The sequence below is a fragment of the Chionomys nivalis genome, chromosome 9 (genome assembly GCF_950005125.1).
Source record: "Chionomys nivalis chromosome 9, mChiNiv1.1, whole genome shotgun sequence".
Taxonomy (NCBI): domain Eukaryota; kingdom Metazoa; phylum Chordata; class Mammalia; order Rodentia; family Cricetidae; genus Chionomys; species Chionomys nivalis.
This window is the reverse complement of record NC_080094.1, coordinates 80,424,611-80,444,081: the sequence shown is the minus strand read 5'-3', so window position 1 is coordinate 80,444,081 and position 19,471 is coordinate 80,424,611. Positions and strand designations below refer to the sequence as shown.

General features: G+C 39.3%; 1 protein-coding gene across 1 annotated transcript in view; it reads right to left on the bottom strand.

The window, feature by feature from the left end:
• The window catches only part of Hsd17b12 (hydroxysteroid 17-beta dehydrogenase 12), a 148,064-nt gene that overhangs the window by 48,314 nt on the left and 80,279 nt on the right, over window positions 1-19,471 (bottom strand). The window contains exon 4 of the mRNA XM_057781450.1: window positions 3,131-3,238. Within this exon, the coding sequence (XP_057637433.1) occupies window positions 3,131-3,238 (108 nt within the window). The remainder of the gene's footprint in view (window positions 1-3,130; window positions 3,239-19,471) is intronic.

Genomic DNA, 19,471 nt, shown 5'->3' with positions numbered 1-19,471 from the left:
CATTTTAGTAAATGATGCTTAATAAATGGGTGTGTCACCTACAGATTTCCTTCCCTGTGCCATCTGAAATCTGGCACCACCTCCAGCTTTTTCTATTTCCTAAATATTTCTGGACTTTTCCTTTTGCTGACCACACTGGCTAAGCCAAGTCATAATTATGTCCCCTTTTATCAACTCCCCCTGGCTCTTGTTATAGTGTGCCCTATCTTAGATAAAACAAAACAACTTTGCTCATTGTTGTCCTTTCTATAGAACATTATCCTACATAAGGACATATGTATCTTTCCTTATTCACTGTCACACCTCTACTTCACTCATTTATAAATTAACAAATGAACAATCAAATACAAATTACTACCTCACAGGTTTCCACTTACTAAGGAGCTGGATTATGCTGATTCAACTAGCATGGGAGGCATGGAAAACATCTGTCCTGTGTATATATATCAGTGCATATGTACTAAGAAAAGTACTAGAATTCTAGAAAGGAGATCAGGAGGAGGAGTGGGGGAAGCCAAGGGGTGCTCGGGGACCACATGCCCTGAACTCTTATCTCTAACAAATTTACTATGCCTGAACTCAAACTGAAGTCTTTCTTCAGTTCTGATAGAGTCTAGATGAGGAAAGAGTGCCCAAACAATGCCCCAGTCCTGCACAAACCTGATGTCCAGTATCTCCAATCTCAAATTTCATGATCCTACAGTATCCACCGTTTAGCAATGACTCAGTGAAAAGTAGCTGAGATCTACAAAGAACAATTACAATAACACAAACTACTTCTAAAAGCAAACCATTCTCCCACAACATGATGACTGTTCCCCAGTCCAGTCACCTATTATAATGGATTACCAACCATCTTCCTGCCTAAGATAGCCTTCACCATTCCCCATCCATCACTAGTCTGAAGGTGGGGAGGGCCATGAGCATCTCTATTAACAAGCAAGTTTAAGCTTCTTTTGCAAGCTTAAAAACAGTCAGAACTTTCCCTTGTGTTGGTGGTATTTAACTAATCCCACATCTAGGGTAAGGAAGAAGAACTTCTAAAGATTTCTCCCAATGTATGTATTTACAAAAGAACAGATAGACACAAAGGTGAACACTAGCCCTCTGTTTTTATTCATTTTTTACTAGTTAGTTCTACAGAAAGTGAGGCAGGAGTATAAATTATACAGATGGGACAAGCATAAGGATGTATGGTATAGACTAGGCAGGCCAGGTTAGCTACATGTCCAAGAATATTTAATGGGATTATATTTGGGTAAATGACTTTAAAAATGGCCAGGTATGGTAGTGCACACCTTTAATCCCAGCATGCAGAAGGCAGATGCAAATGGATCTGAGTTCAGGATCTGTTTAGTCTATAAAGCATGTTCCAGGATAGTCAGGGCTATTACACAGAGAAACCCTATCTCTAAAAAACAAAAAACAAACAAACAAAAATTATAAAAAGGCCATCCTAAAGGGACTGGGAAGAATGGTCAGTGCGAGCCTTGTAACCACAAGCAAACAAGTTCAATTCCCAGCATCCTATAAAAGAGACAGGCATGATAGTGCCTAACTGTAATTCCAGCACAGAAGTATCCCTGGGCCCCAGCCTAGCCTAATTGGTAAACTTCAGGTTCCAATAATGGGTCATCTTAAAACACAAGGTGGACAGAAAACAGAGACACCCAAGTTTGACCTCTGGCCTTCATGTGCATTTGCACAGAGACAAGCACACACATGGTATCTCATGTATGTTTTCACTCTTAGCCCCACAACCCTCCATCCCTTTTCCCCTTTCCCCTCTCCTTACTGGTTCCCTTCTTTCTCATAGTTTTCTTTCTGTACTAGTAACTAGTATCATATGTGTGTATGTGATTGTTCTCTCTCTCTCTCTCTCTCTCTCTCTCTCTCTCTCTATATATATATATATATATATATATGTATGTATATATATATATATATATATGAACACAGATTCCATACATGAAAAAAATGTGATATTTGGTCTCTCTCTTATTTCCCCGTCAGTACTATCTCATAATTTTTTTTAATATCACAGTTCAATACTCCCATGATATCAGCAAAATCATTTGGTTCTCTAGGAAGAGCAAGCAACTGAGGTAAAAAAAAAACAACAACATACAATAGACTTAGAGAAAACAGAAGAGACAGGTTGGCCTCAGTCTTTCTGTTACTTTAGACAAAACCCAAGGCTCTTGACAGCATGCATTTTAACTGCAGTATTTCTGTGCAAAGACATGAAACATGGAATATGTGGAGGTTTGAATGTGTATGGCCCCCACAGACTCATATGTTTGAGCACTTGGCCTATAAGGAGTGGCACTATTATGAAGTATAGCCTTGGAATAGGTACTGCCTTTTTGGAGGAAGTGTGTCACTGTGGAGGCAGGCTTTGAGGTCTCATAAAAGCTCACGTTATGCCTGGTATGGTACTCAGTTCACTTTCTGTTGCCTGCAAATCAAGACGTAGAACTCTTAGTTCCTTCTCCAGCATCAATGTGCCTGCACACAACCATGAAGATAATGGACTAAACCTCTGAAACTGTAAATCACCCCCAATTAAATGTTTTCCTTTCTAAGAGTTGTTGTGGTCATGGTTGCTTCATAGAAATAGAAACCCTAACTAAGACACAGTGTATATGAAAGAGTTCTTTTGTGTATAAAGCATAGATAAAAATATTTTTTATGCAGTGTTAACATTTCATGAAATTAAGACTGTGGACAGTGTCTACAAAGGCTTTGCAGGGAACAAGAGTTAACAACTTTGGCAGATCTCCATCTCCTTAGCCATGAATGGTCAGCATCATGCACCTTAAAGGACAGTTACCATAGAAGCATGCCTCTGCCTCCTGAATACTGGGATTACAGGTATCACTACCAAGCCCAGCCTTTCATTGTGGCTAATATATACAGAGAAGCTGGGACTGGACATAAAGTAAACAAAACATAACCGAACTGTAAAGTCACTGATCTACAAGCAAAGCTTCAAGTACATACAGGTTAGCTATCAAATGGATCAGTAATAATCTTACCACTAAATACCTAATCTCCAAAGGGAAAATAAACATACAGTAAAAGCCAAAGAATGAACAAGATGAGTCATAAATGTGGCAAAAATACAAACCTAAAACTCCAATTTCAAGACCGTCCAGGCCTGTCTTAATTTTATCATAAATATCATCCAGTGTAAAATCAACAGCAATGGTCCTTGTTTCCACTTTGTATTTTTCTTCTGGAAGGAAAAAAAAAAGACAAATGATGAGCAAAAGGGAAAATTAATACATGGAAATTATGATTAAATCACTGGATAACATTATCCTTTCAAATTTTCTCCCCCCAATTTGATATGACATTTAGAGCAGGATAATTTCAAGCAATCATGAGACTATGTAAGAAAACAATAGTTCAGCAATTAAAAGTCCCAGCATCCTCACTGGGTTGCCTGAGTGTGCCTTGTCAATTTTCCTCTTGTGAATCAATAATGGTAACCACTTTTTCAAAGTCAGGCACAAATAACACAATATGATTCATATCACATTATATATTCTTTAAATATCACTTCCTTTGTGATTTTAACTGTAAATTGATGTCTCTTAACCTCAGGAAGAAGTCTTTATGGTATAAAGTAGCTTTTAAAAAGATTTATTTTTTTATGTGCATTGGTGTTTTGCTTGCATGTATGTCTGTGTAAGCACACCAGATTCCCTGGAACTGGAGTGACAGGCAGATGTGAGCTGCTCTGTGGGTGCTGAGAATGGAATTCAGGTCGTCTGGGAGAGCAGCCAGTGCTCTTAACTGCTGAACCACTTCCCAGGCTCTGTTGTAAAATATCCCAAAGTGAGAAACATTAAAAGAAAAAGTTCATCTTAGGAAAAGGAATATGATCTTACTGCAGTTTTTGGATTGGATAAGTTAGTTGAATCACTACACTTAAAAAGCAACATCAAGGGCACAGCAATAAATATACAAAATGACATAAAAACAACCTCAGTGCTTTCTTCAAGATGATTAAGGTCCAAAGAGCTGGGGATGTAAACAAGAGTGAGATCTACGAAAACACATTCATCAAGGATAGCATACAACTTCCATTTCCTTCTATCTTTGCTAGTCAAACCCTTTGAAGAATGTGGGCTCTGAGGTCACCCAGACATAGACACCAATCTCATTCCTACACTTCTCTATAGAATGACTATTGAGCAACACAGACATCCTCTAGGAGCCTCAGCAGCCTCTGCGACAATGAACTAACCTCTATCCAGCTTAGTCCACTGGCTCAGATGATGACCACTAGTGCAGGAGGCACTTCACAAATGCTAGGCCTTCCCTTCCTCTGCCACTTGCAGTGATATTTCATTTCTATTTTAATAAATCTCACTTGAAGATCAGAACACAAAACAGCCACACTGGTCAGACATATAGGCCAGGCAGCAATGACATACACCTTTAGTCCCAGAAGTCACACTAGCTAGCCACAGAGGCCCGGTGGTGGTGGTGCTCGCCTTTAACCCCAGTACTAGAGAGAAATATAAGGCAGGATGAGACAGGAACTCACTCTCTTTTCAGTCTGAAGATTCAGCTCTCTAGAGGCTTGGCTGCTTTGCTTTTCTGATCTTCAGGTTGAACCCTATTATCAATCTCTGGGTATTTATTAATCGTGATAAAATTGGTACGAATTCACAGAAAAGCCATTTGCCTTTGGCATTTTAGCCACCAGCACCAGGCTTGGCTTTCTTTTCTTTTTTTTCCCAAGACTCAGAGCAAGTTTGGGATTTTCTTGTTGTAGCCTCTCTGAAACAGTCTCCAACTGCCAGCCAAACTCCAGAAGCACCTGAACTCGAAGTGTCATAGAACTCATCCACCTTAGAGAACAATCCCCACACATTTTTCAGACAGTTGGCGCTCTCTCTCGCTCTCTCTCTCTCTCTCTCTCTCTCTCTCCCTCTCTCCCTCCCCCTTCCCCAATCTCCCTCATGAACATTGCTGAAAAAAATACTCAATAAAATAATGGCAAATCAAATCCAAGAACACATCAGAAATATCATCCTATGATCTAACATCAAACTATAATCAAGTTGGTTTCATCCTAGAGATGCAGGAATGGCTCAACATATGAAAATTTGTCAATGTAATCCACCATATAAACAAACCGAGGGAGGGGGAAGGGGATGGGGGAGGGGGAGGGAAATGGGAGGAGGGGGGAGGTGGAAATTTTTAAGTAAAAATAAATAAAAAAATAAAAAATAAACTGAAAAGAAAAAGATCATCTCATTAGATGCTAAAACGCCTTTGACAAAATACAATATTCCTTCATGATAAAGGTCTTGGAGAGAGCAGGGATACAAAGAACATATCTAAACATAATAAAGGCAATATACAGCAAGCCAATAGTCAATATCAAACTAAATGGAGAGAAACTCAAAGTGATCTCACTGAAATTAGGAACAAGACTAGGTTGTCCATTCTCTCCGTATCTATTTAATATAATACTTGAGGGTCTAGCTAGAGCAATAATACAAGAGGAGATCAAGGGGATTCAAATCAGAAAAGAACTTAAACTCTCACTATTTGCTGATGATATGATAGTTTATATAAGTGACTCCAAAAATTATACCAAGGAACATCTAGAACTCATAAACACCTTCAGTAATGTAGCAGAATACAAGATTAACTCAAGAAAAAGAAAAACATCAGAGAAACATCACACTTCACAATAGCCACAAATAACATAAAATATCTTAGAGTAACTCTAATTAAAGGAGTGGAAGACCTGTATGACAAGAACTTTAAATCTTTGAAGAAAAATATTGAAGACACCAGAAATGGAAAGATCTCCATGCTCTTGGGTAAGTAGAATTAACATAGTAAAAATGGCAATCTTACCAAAAGCAATCTACAGATTCAATGCAATGCTTATCAAAAATCCCAGCAAAATTCGTCACAAATCTTGAAAGAACAGTACTCAACTGTAAATGGAAAAACAAAGAATCCAGAGGAGCAAAAACAATCCTGTACAATAAAGGAACTTCTGGAAGCATCACAATCCCTGACTTCAAACTCTACTACAGAGCTACAGTACTGAAAACAGCCTGCTAGTAGCATAAAAATAGACAGGAGAATCAATGGAAGTGAATCAAAGACCCAGATATCAATTCACACACCTTTGAATACCTGATTTTTGACAAAGAAGGAAAAAAATATAAAATGGAAAAAAGCATATTTAACAAATACTGCTGGCATAATTGGATATAGACATGTAGAAGAATGAAAAATAGATCCGTATCTACCACCATGCACAAAACTCAAGTCCAAATGGACCAAAGACTTCTACAGAAAGCCAGCCACACTGAACCTCATAGAAGAGAAAGTGGGAAGTACACTTGAACGCATTGGCACAGGAGACCACTTCCTAAATATAACCCCAGCAGCACAGACAGGGAGATAAACAATTAATAAATGGGACCTCTTGAAACTGAGAAGCTTCTGTAAAGCAACGAACATGAGCAACAAAACAAAACAGCAGCCAACAGATGGCAAAATATCTTCACCAATCCCACAATGGACAGAGGGCTAATCTCCAAAATATACAAAGAAATCAAGAAATTGGTCATCAAAAAAAAAAATTCCAATAAAAAAAATGGGTATAGACCAAAACAGAAAACTCTCAATAGAGGAATCTAAAATGGCTGAAAGAAACTTAAGGAAATGCTCAAAATCCTTAGCCATCAGAAAAAAGCAAATCAAAACAATTCCGAGATTCCATCTTACATTTGTAAGAATGGCCAAGATCAAAAACACAAATAACAACTTATGCTAGAAAGGCTGTGGGGTAAAGGGAACTCTCTTGCATTACTGGTGGGAGTGCAAGCTGGTACAGCCCTGATGGAGGAAGGTCATTGGTTAATTAAAAAAGAAACTGCTTGGCCCTCATAAGTTAGAACATAGGTGGGTGGAGTAAACAGAACAGAATGCTGGGAGGAAGAGGAAGTGAGCTCAGATGCAGGGCAGCTCCTCTCAGAGACAGATGCAATCGAAGCTCCGACCCAGGATGAACGTAGGCTAGAATCTTCCTGGTAAGCGCACCTTGGGGGTGCTATACACATTATTAGAAATGGGCTAGTCCAGGTATGAGAGTTAGCCGAGAAGAGGCTAGATATAATGGGCCAAGCAGTGTTTAAAAGAATACAGTTTGTGTGTTGTTATTTCGGGGCATAAGCTAGCCAAGCAACCAGGAGCTGGGGTGGCAGGAACACAGCCCACAGCTCCCACTACACAGCCCTTTTGGATTCGGTATGGCAATTTCTCAGAAAATTAGGAAACAACCTACCTCAAGACCCAGCAATACGACCTTTGGGTATAGACCCAAAGAATGCTCTATCATACCACAAGGACATGTGCTCAACTATGTTCATAGCAGCATTGTTTGTCATAGCCAGAACCTGGAAACAACATAAATGCCCCTCAACCAAAGAACAGATAAGGAAAATGTGGTACATTTACACAATGGAGTACTACACAGCAGAAACAAATAATGACATCTTGAAATTTTCAGGCAAATGGATGGATCTAGAAAACATCATACTGAGTGAGGTAACCCAGACCCAGAAAGACAAATATATGTACTCATTCCTAAGTGTCTTTAGACAGAAAGCAAAGCAAAACCAGCCTACAATTTATATTCCTAGAGAATCTAGACAACAATGAGGACCCTAAGAGAGACATACATGGATCTAATGTACATGGGAAGTAAAAAAGGACAACATCTCCTGAGTAAACTGGGAGAATGGGGACCATGGGAGAGGGCAGAAGGGGAGGGACGAAGAAGGGAAGGAGTGGAAAAAAATATATAGCTCAAGAAAAACAATAAAAAAAGGAGAATAGAACAGCTTAAAGTTTTCAGACAACCACACTTAATATAACCAGTAACTTTATGGAACTTTCAAATGGTAGAGGTTTTTTTGTTTTATAGCTAAGTGGACTCCTGTGCCAATGTTAGATTTAAGTTGATTCAAGGAAGCCGTAGTCTCATATGACTTAGCGTCACTTTTTGTGAAGCAAATGTTAAACTCAAGGTCTGTCTGTAATAGAATTATACGTGAAGAATGGATAGAGGTTAAAGGTGTTTTAGAGCCTGGTGCAATAACAATGGAGTACCAGGTTCAGTGAAGAGGCTAAGATTATTGAACAATGGAGTAATGCTAGAGGTAGGGAAATCCCCCTATATCAAGTTCTTAGAGATGATTATGCTACTATAGAATGGCAAGCTGTATATGATGGCTATACCCTGGATTTATATCATGCAGGACCTTTGAATGCTTGGAACAGAATTAGAGAAATAAAGAAAATGGAGTCATTTATAGAAGTTATACAGGGTTCAAAGGAAGCCTTCACAGATATCTTACAAAGATTGACTGCAGCAGTAAGTAGAATGTTACTAAATTCAGAAGTCAGACAAATATTAATTGAATCTCTGGCTTTTGAAAATGCCAATTCTCTATGCAAAAGGATAATTAGGCCATTAAAGGCAAGGTCACATCACCTTTGGAGGAATGGATTCGAGATACAATTAATATTGAATCTTATGAACATGACAATCCATGGAAAGATGAGTTCCAAAGGTTTGAGGGGAAAAAAATCAAAATGTCAAATATTATAATTGTGGCAAACAAGATCACTTATAAAGGTACTGTAAACAGGGCATTCCTAGAAACACTTTTTTCCTAAAAATAATCCATTTAAAAGACCTGGATTATGTGTAAAGGGTGGCAAAGATAGGGCAAAAAAAATGAGAAACCACAAAGCGAGTATTTTGGAAAACTTCTATAAATGAACATACACCAAAATTAAAAAATACAAATAAATGACATTGTCATTGAATGTCTTGTAGACACAGGTGCAGATGTAACAATAATTTCATCAGAATCTTGGCATTCAAATTGGCCTCTTCAGGATATAAATGTTCAGTTTTTAGGGATCGGAACTTTATCTCAGGAAAAGCAGAGCACGAGATAGGTTGAATATCTAGGGCCAGAAAGACAGAGAGTAATTTTAAAACCATAAGAGGCTAACACAGCAATGAATTTGTGAAGAAATGATGTTACAGCAATGGAATACTCAGATTAACATTCCCTCAATCTGAGAACCAAAGCATAAATTAACATATGTTTCTGGGGAAACTATTAAAAAGGTTTTATAAAGAACAGTTACCAATCCATTCAGGTTGTACAAGAACAGGACACAATAGCTACTGGTATTTCAAAAGCACCAACAGCTCTACTTTTAAAATGGTTGACAGACAAACCTATATGGGTTAAGCAATGGCCTTTAGAAACTGCAGGCTTTAGAGCAGCTGGTACAGAAGCAACTAGATGCTCAGCATATTGAAGAATCAACCAGCCCTTGGACTGTATTTATTGTTATAAAGAAATCTGGAAAATGGAGAATAGTAAGAGATCTAAGAGCTGTTAATAAGGTGGGCTCTCTACTCTGGCATTCCTCTGTCTTCTCTATTACCTAAAGCATGGCCTCTTATGGTTATTGATTTAAAAGCTTGTTTCTTCACTATACTCTTACAAAAAGAAAAAAGAAAAAAAATCCTTTCACAGTGCCTACTTATAATAATTCTCAGCCTGTTAAGAGAGATCAATGAAGGTTGTCCCACACGGAATTTTAAATAGCCCCACCCTGTGGCAATATTTTGTAAGTCAACCATTTGAAATGATATATAAGCAATTTTTCAACTATAGTTTACCATTACATGAACAATACTATCTGATTTAAATGTAGTTACTTTAGAAAGAATGTTTGAAAAAGTAAAGAAAATTTTGCCTTGGGGAATTACAGATTGTTCCTATAAAAGTACAAAGAGGAGATTCTATTTATTGTGTAGGTTATATAATAGGTTTACAAAAAATTAGACCCCAAAAGGTACAAATTAAGAGAGACTGACTGTAGACTCTTAATGACTTTTTGTACAATTTGGAAAACTAAAACATGTACACAACAACACTGATACCTATTCAGGTTTTCAATGGGCAACTGCTTTGAGTTCAGAAAAGGTAGATTAAGTAATCACCCATTTGCCAGAAGTTATGGCCATGATGGGTATACCTGTACAAATAAAGACAGACAATGCTCTAGCATCTGTTGCTAAGAAAATCAAACAGTTTTTTTTGTAATATTTATACTGTAATATAAAGCATATTACAGGTATATCACAAAATTCTACAGTCGAGGCAGTTATAGAACTAACAAATTGAACTCTAAAGAATGTTAAACAAACAGAAATATTGCCAAAAACAGATTGTGTAAGCATTATTAACTTTGAATTTTCTAAATGCTAATGAGAAAGGAACAACTGTGGAGAGACACTGGACAGAAAAAAAAAACTACAGAAAAAAAAGAAAAAAAACTACAGGATTAAATCAGCTGATATACTTTAAAGATTTGCTGACTCAGAATGGACGATTTCTGTCATTTCTCATATTTTTTTGAAAGTTGATTGCTTGCACTTCCTGCTTATTCAGTTAATATTATTTCCTTCTTGGGTCTCTGAGGAAGTTGAAGACTAGGTAGTTAAGGAGTTAAGGTTTTCCTTGTTTATCAGATATAGGAAGCAAGTTATGATAGAAGGTAAATTAGGTAGAAGACTTTGGACTCTCCAAGATAGAATACATATGAAGTATTTTCTCTTTATTTGTCAAATGCAAATGAACTAGACATTGTTGATTATTTACTGACTGGATATATTGCATATTATTGTACTTATTGTATATAGCTTTTCTTATATTAGTCATAGCCATCTTTTTATCTTTGGCAAAAAAGGAAATGTAGTGATATTTCATTTGTATTTTAATAAATAAAGCTTGCCTGAAGATCAGAACACAAAACAGCCACAGTAGTCAGACATATAGGCCAGGCAGCAGTGGCACACACCTTTAATTCCAGAAGTCACACTAGCAAGCCACAGAGGCCCAGCAGTGGTGGTACATGCCTTTAATCTCAGTACTAGAGAGAAATATAAGGCAGGATGAGACGGGAACTTGCTCTCTTTTCTGACTTAAGATTTCACAGAAGTAAGAGTTCTCTCATGGCTTGGCTGCTTTAGTTTTCTGATCCTTCAGGTTGAATCCTAACATCTGTCTCTGGGTTTTTGTTAATTGTGCTACAACTTCTTCCCAATAAGGCTAAGAATGTCCTTCTTTGACTTAGGGTAATACAAAATAATCCATTTAAAAACTCCTGCTTCCAAAAAATAAACCATTCTTCAGTGGAAGGCAATGTGAGCTCATCCTGCAGTTTTTACAATGAATCTCATAGAAAGTATCCATTCTTGATCTCAATGGATTTGTTGCTGAAACTAAAGAGCTGGTTTGTGACAGATTAGATCTTTAGTTAGACTCAATGAAAAGTATTGACCCTATATAGAAATCAATGAACAACCTAGAAAGAAGAATTGAACAAGAAACAGCTTTCCTGGTGTTAAAGGTAAACACACTTCCTGTACAGTCAGTAAGATGTGTGTTCATGCATTGGAGAATAACTGTCACTTATTGCTGGTCCAATTATGTCTTACTAGAACTCCCTACCTTTCCACTGTACTTAACACTGACTTTAAAACAGTTCCAGAGTAACATGGAAAAAGAAGACCCTAAACAAAACACTAAAAGATGCATTATATTCAACATAAAACTTTACTCAAGAATAAAATAAAATACTTATAGCTACTTGATTTGAAAAGCAATGCATTTTTTTTCCAATAAGCACTGAGAACTAAGTAAATGTCTCTAGAAACAAAAGTCCAACACACCACTCAAATTCATCCTGCATATCAAACAGGATTTGGTGAAGGTGCTTGCATTAGTGTACATCATTGGATATACATGAGGCTACAATCAATTTGATGGACTTTTGGAAAGAAGGCTCTGGGTGAAGAACTCTATAAAGCTTTCTTTGCATTCACACTGTAACAGGCAACATGGCTCCTGCAAGTTTTTCAAGATAAACATTTTTAAGTTATTCCTGGGTGACCTCAAATCATGTTCTGGTCCAGGAAGCACTATTACTTATGCGTTTTAACTTTTTTCCATTGCCTCAACTATAGGCCTTCTCCTCAACTATAGGCCTTCCTTCTCCTCGATTGTAGGCCTTCCTTCTCCTCGACTGTAGGCCTTCCTTCTCCTCGACTGTAGGCCTTCCTTCTCCTCGACTGTAGGCCTTCCTTCTCCTCGACTGTAGGCCTTCCTTCTCCTCGACTGTAGGCCTTCTCCTCGACTGTAGGCCTTCCTTCTCCTCGACTGTAGGCCTTCCTTCTCCTCGACTGTAGGCCTTCCTTCTCCTCGACTGTAGGCCTTCCTTCTCCTCGACTGTAGGCCTTCCTTCTCCTCGACTGTAGGCCTTCCTTCTCCTCGACTGTAGGCCTTCCTTCTCCTCGACTGTAGGCCTTCCTTCTCCTCGACTGTAGGCCTTCCTTCTCCTCGACTGTAGGCCTTCCTTCTCCTCGACTGTAGGCCTTCCTTCTCCTCGACTGTAGGCCTTCCTTCTCCTCGACTGTAGGCCTTCCTTCTCCTCGACTGTAGGCCTTCCTTCTCCTCGACTGTAGGCCTTCCTTCTCCTCGACTGTAGGCCTTCCTTCTCCTCGACTGTAGGCCTTCCTTCTGCTGTTCCTCCAGAGCCTCTACATAGCTCCACCTCTTCTGTAGTAAGAGCTGGGAGTCCTTGGCAAGAAGCCTGCTACTTCTCTTGCTCATCTCCAGCTATTCTTCCTACTATTCCCCAGTTCTAGACACAGGGTTCCTCATAATTCCTTGAACACAATGTGTTTCAAATACATCCAAGGCATTCATACCTCCTTTTCCTTCTGTCTGGAATGTTCTTTCAAATTCCTTATCTCTGTTGGGTCCTTGAGCAGACAGATATTACCTTCTCAGAGAAGCCTACTTGCCCAACTTTTAAAGCATAGAGCTCTCTCCCTTAGTACCACTGACACCATTGCTTTTAATAAAGTATGTACTTATTTGTTTATGTTTATCTGCCCAGGTAGAACTGAGTTTCTGAAAGACAAGGTCTAGGCTCTGTTTTGACACATGTGATCGAAGACTTCCCCATTGTGTTCTCGTCTCCTTAGGTTCACTCCCCTTCTTGATTTAATGAGGGCCATTCCTGTATCATGCTGATGACAATGTCCAGTGGAAGAAGATGGGCATTTCTTGGTAAACCCCTTTCACTGAGAGGAATCCTGGAGACTTCTATTACAATTCCTTCCTAAGATTATGTTCTTGCCCAAGCTCAGGGACAGGCCATGAGGATTCCATGAATGGGTTCCACATCCTCCAAGCTGAGGGAAAGGAAAACAACAGTGCACATCAAACCTGGACAAAAACTCTTCTCTGTGACCAAACAGTCAGACGAGAAGTAAGTGCATATGTCCTTACAGGCTGATATGATAAGTGGCTAGCTAGCATTTGTTTGACTTATTTTTTAAGACTGTAATTACATAATTTTCTCCTTCTCTTTTCCTCCCTTCAAACCCTTCCACATATCCCTCTGTGCTCTCTTTCAAACTCATGGTCTCTTTTTTTCATATATATTCTTAAACACAACCTACTCAGTTTGCATAATGTTATATTATATGTACAATTTTAGTGCTGGCCATTTGGCATTAGATGATCAATTTGTGTACTGTTACCCAAAGAAGACTATTTCTCTCACTCTCAGAATGTCTTAGTTGACTGTAGTTCTTTGTATAGAGTTGAGGCTTTGCGGGATTTACCCCATCACTTTGGCATGTCTATTGCTGTTGTCCTTGTTCAGTCATGTTGGTGAGACTTTATGATTAGCTTCTGATATTACTATAGATACAATCTCACGGCAAATTCCCTTATCCTCTAACTCCTACAGTCTTTTCACCTCCCCACTCCACAATGTTCCCTGAGTTAACATTCAGGAGTTTGTTTTTTGTTTTTGTAGATATACCCACTGGGAGAAGTGGGTTAGCTTCTTAAGAAACTATGGGAATAATTCTAAGCTAGGCACATTATTCCCTTACTCCCACAGCTTTGCTTCTGACTCCACCACATAATTGGCAAGAATTATCTAACTTTAAATAACACAAGGGTGGAGTAAGCACCATGAACAGAAACACTGACCACTGTATATATACAAAATAAAGTAACCCTTAACACCACTTTTACTTCACTAAGACACCAGTCGACAGCCAATTCAGCAGCAGCCATCTGCTGGGGAAGACTAAGATACACCAACACCTTAGAATGACTTGTGGCCAGTCTGATCCTTGTCCCTTCTCACCCTACAGAGACCTAAGGAACGACACAGCTTCTATTAAATCTCTTATAGTAGGAACTATTATAGAATAAAATCAAGGTTCTATGGTGATATGCAAGATCAGTGTGGCTATGGGACAAGGCCAGTTCAGGCACCCTCTCCTCTGCTGTCCAAGGATAAATCAATCAATAGGAACAAGACAAGTAGAACAAACCTACAACAGAATCTGGAGACTGCTGTGGACCTGAGATGAGCCATGCCGGTTGCTTCAACAAGAAAATTTTGTTGTTTCCTAGTGTGACAGCCGTTCAGTCCCTCTGGGATTGCCTGGCCCAAGGTCATACCTTTCTGATGGGTCCACATCCAAGGAATTATCATGGCTGGAGTGTAAAGTCATTGAACAACTGTACCTTCCAGGCTGATTCTCAAATTAGAACCAGGAAACAGATGAACATCATGATACTAGTCACCTGTTATTTTTCTGTTCTTTCATAATAGCCTGCTTTTAGTTATTCAAGTTTCAAGACAGGTTTTAATATCTTCAGTTGGACAAATCTCTTCAGTTGGTCTTCTCTTCCAAGTTTTTGCTTATTCTCATCTGTTTAGTTTTAGTTTTTATTAAGTTTGCATTAAATATTTCAATTAAATTTACAAAGAAAACTATTTATTCAATGTTTTATAAATGGCTCAATGGGAAATCTTGTGATTGTAGGTCATTAAGAGAAAGAATTTAAAAATTCCATTGGGAAAACTGGAGATGGCTCAATGGTCCTATGATGTTGCAGCCACTCCGTGACCTGTTAAATACAGGTACTCTCTGATGCTGCAGTCATGCCATGACCTGTAAGTATGGGTACTCTTTGACACTCTAGCCATAAGTACTCTGATGCTGTTTTCTACACCTAAAAAACTTATCTGCCAATGAAAACACCTGAATTATTTGTTTGTTCAGACAAGAGGGGAAAATACAGAGAGGAGATTCCATTACTGTGCTTCAGTTACAAGATGATATTACCAGGAACACAGAAAGAGAGCTCACGGGGAAGAGAGGAGATATGAGTAGAAAGGCAGGACCTGAGTGCTAGCTCCAGTGGGGTAGGCAGAGGGCTGCTCACTCAATATGCTCAGCTTTCACCCCATCTCTTGGCCTGTGATGCACAGGCGAAGCTCTCCATCCTGCATGGTTCCTGTAAAGACACTCTGTGACGGCATGTTAAATGTGCCTTATGAAACTCTACAGCCAAGGAAGTGTATTCTGATAATACATAAGATGGTGCTATGTCTAGAAACACAGGTTGCTGTGGGGATTATTTATGCTCCTCCATCCCAATGCTGATCATGAACATCCAACTCTACATTTTAAGTCGACTTATTTATTGTGTTATCACCCAGGAGATATGTGTCATAGTATTCTATTTTCAGCTTTCCCTTCAGTATCCAGCTAGTTCTTTGACTCAGTCTGCTTTAAATTAGACTTTTGAATCACTATATTTATCTAGTCAAAGACATACATTTTTATTCACCTTTGATCTTTGGAATCATAAAATCTCACAACTGTTAGCAAGTCTGCTTTCTCAGTGCATGACTTAGTCACTGTTCTATTGCTGTGAAGAGACACCATGACCAAAACAACAGTTTAAAAAGAAAGTATTTAACTGGGGCTTGCAAATAATTTCAGAAATTTTGTCCATTACCATCAAGGCAGGAACATGGTGGTAATCAGGTGCGATACTGAAGATGTAGCTCTCAGCTACATCTTTATCCACCGGCAGGCGGGAGGGAGGGAGGGAGGCAGGTAGGCAGGGAGGGAAGCAGGCAGGGAGGGAGGCAAGCAGGGAGGGAGGGGAGGGGAGAAGGGAAAGGAAGGGGAGGCGAGAGGAGGGGAGGGGAAGGGAGGACAGGAGAGGGAGAAACTGGACCTGACTCAGGCTTCTGAAACCTCAAAACCTACTGCTAGTGTCATACCTCCTTCAACACCTCCTAATCCTTTCAAACAGTTCTACTCCTTGATGACTAAGCATTCAAAGATATGAGTCTATGGGGGCCCTTCTTATTCAAACCCCCACAGTACTTACAAGTGGCATGACTACTTGCCATCAACAGTGTCTCAGATTTGATAAAAGCCCAAGACACTGTTGACATCCACAAGACGACATTAAGGAGAACAGATCACAAATAAAAGGTTTTGGACATCTCAGAGCTTGTAACTGGCCTTTCATCACTAGAAAAGGAAGCAGAAGACCCCCTGTTAAAGCCATGGCCTGAAATTAAAGGCAGGAGGTATTTGCAGCCAGCAGAGCACCTGCTCTGAAGGTGCAGAATGAGGGCAAAGTCTGTGTTGTCTTGTTTTTTATCTTTGTCCCTCAGTGTTCAACAGTACCTGTGCATGTAATAAGAGTTCTGGCTGAATAAATTTAAGAACCACACTGAGAGCCGGGCGGTGGTGGCGCACGCCTTTAATCCCAGCACTCGGGAGGCAGAGGTAGGCGGATCTCTGTGAGTTCGAGACCAGCCTGGTCTACTGAGCTAGTTCCAGGACAGGCTCCAAAGCCACAGAGAAACCCTATCTCGAAAAACCAAAAAAAAAAAAAAAAAAAAAAAAAGAACCACACTGAGTAGCACCCACATGCCAGACTTCGCCCCGAAGACAACAGTTAATACTCTCAATTGGTGAAGGGGACATATACTGTTCTAATAAATGTAAACAGATTATCAAAGAGAAAGCAACATGCTCATTCTGAGTACAATTTTCAAATAGGGCATGACATTTGCATGAAGTGTTTTGAAAGGAAAAACAGGAAGTAGCCATCCAGAAAAGTAGAAAAAAGCAGAAACTGGAGGAGAAAAATACATGTGTTACGAAACCCCCTGTGGATGCCATGTGTGGTGCATGGAGAGACCTGGAAAGAAAAAAAAGAGCACTGTAGAAAGAAGCTGGTGGAGGTGGCAGGCGTCAGGACAGCAGGCGGAACCTGCTTCAGAATTTGTGGGACTCAGTAGGAAATAATGTAGTCTTTGTTCAAAACAGATTAAGATTTTCAGGGTAGTAACAGCAGACCATTAAACAAGAATAGGCCCTTCCAAGGGTGGGACCCTGTACCTAAAGATGTTTTATGGCAAGTTAACATTTGCCTGGTATTGTAAGCACTTGACATTTTGTATGTTGTAACTAGCAAGCTAGGAAGTGACAAGATCACATCTGTTTTTCAGGAAGGACATGATGTGAAAAAATAGAGGACCCATAACTTATTATAAAAAGCAACAGGTGACAGAGAAAGGACTAAGCACCTGCTTCACTGGTCCCCAGAGAAGAGAGATCAGAACAAACACAGCCATGGAGGTAGGAGAAAGGCCAGGGCATGAAAGACTTTGGAGTGGGTGTCTGCAGGATTTCACACTATTAGCTGCCCAGCTTTAGGGAAAGAGAACATAATACTCTACAGATAAAGGAGAAGGCAGAGATCCCCAGCACGGTTCTAACCTGTGTAAGTTAGTATGCTTCTAAAAGTAATTTGCCTTGTAGTACTACTTTGTAAAGGAATCCATTCTGGTTTTGTGAAATCTTGCCTGGGGATATGCTTTTCAAGATCTTTATTTGTTATTTTGGTTTGGGGAAGGTTAGGCTTTAAGGGGATTGTTTTGTTCTGCTGTGCTGGGGGTCAAACTGATGACTAGGCAAAGACTGTTCTAAGTTAAATTACTAATCTCACTGAGGTAGTCAGAAGGAAGATGGCTTAACAATTGCTTTCACTTTCAGTTCTTTTTGTTGTTGTTGTTTTTCAAAACAGGGTTTCTCTGTAGAGCCCTCTTTCATCTCAGCACTCAGGAGGCCGAGGCAGGGGGATCTCTGTGAGTCTGTTCTTTTCTTATTAATGAACTTAAATAAATTTAATCAAAATCACAAAGTTAAAACACGTATTTATTACTTTATCACAATAAATACCATGGAATACCAAGTAGTTCAGGATAGTTTGGAACTCACTGTGCAGCCAAGACCTTGCTCCCCACCCCCCACCCCATGGGTTTCACTATGTGACCTGGAACTCCCCATGTAGACTAGGTTGGTCTTGAACTCAGACTAGGCTGGCCTTGAACTCTGCCTGCCACTGCACCCTGAGTGCTGCAGTTAAAGTCAGGACCACCTCATAGGCTGACCTTGAATTCATGGTCTCCTGTGCCTACCTCCCAGGTATGTAATTAACACTTTTAAAATGATAACAGGTTTTTTTTTACATTCATTAACTGTGTGTGTGGTCTAAAAAAGAGGGGAATTTGTACAAATCAGTTCTCTCTTTCTACTATATGACTTCTGGAGAATGAACTCAGGCCATGATGTTTGGAGGCAAGTAGTTTTACTTGCAGAGCCATTTCACTGACCACTTAAACAACATTTGGCCAAGAGTCGAACCACCTTTCTGCTCAACATAGAACATACCCAATACCCATTCTCATTTACACTATTAAGAACATCGCTTTCATACAGTAAAACAAAATGAAAGCAAAGGTAGATGATGTACAGGCTCATTCTTCAATACCAAGAATAACAACTCGGCACACAGAATTCTGATCACAGGGTGCCCTACAGGACACACAGTACCATGTAAAATGTGTGGAGCTGAAGTTAACATACTAACATCAGAACAGTAATTAGTACAGCAAACGGTTACTTCAAATTAACTATGTGCCAAGAACATTATGTCATTCATTCTGTACAAGACTTACTGGCATATTGCTAAAGTTTGCAAATGATTATTCTCAGAAATATCCGTTTTCAATGTTTGAAAAACCATTATATATGTATTTTAAAAATAATCTCAGATTTAAAGTACTGTACAGTGAATCCCCATTCCTGAGTCATTTTAAACTGCTGCCATGATGCTCAGTATCCAGAACTACTTCGATGTGATGTTCCTCAAAAACCATAGTCAATGACAGTCAAATACCAAGGCACTCTCTGCTGTCTTCACTATGTTAACAGAGAGCAAGGTGGGTGAGGCAAATCAAAGCAGTGGTAGTCAATGTACTGGAGGTCCCTGCATCCTTCACGTGTTTATATCAAAAAGACAAAAGTCAATTCCATTTAATAATGCTCCCTGATCAAGCACTAAAATTATTAGTTTTAATGCATGACTATCCTTTATATACATATTTTCAAAGTTCTCTGTGATAAAATGGGATGTATACA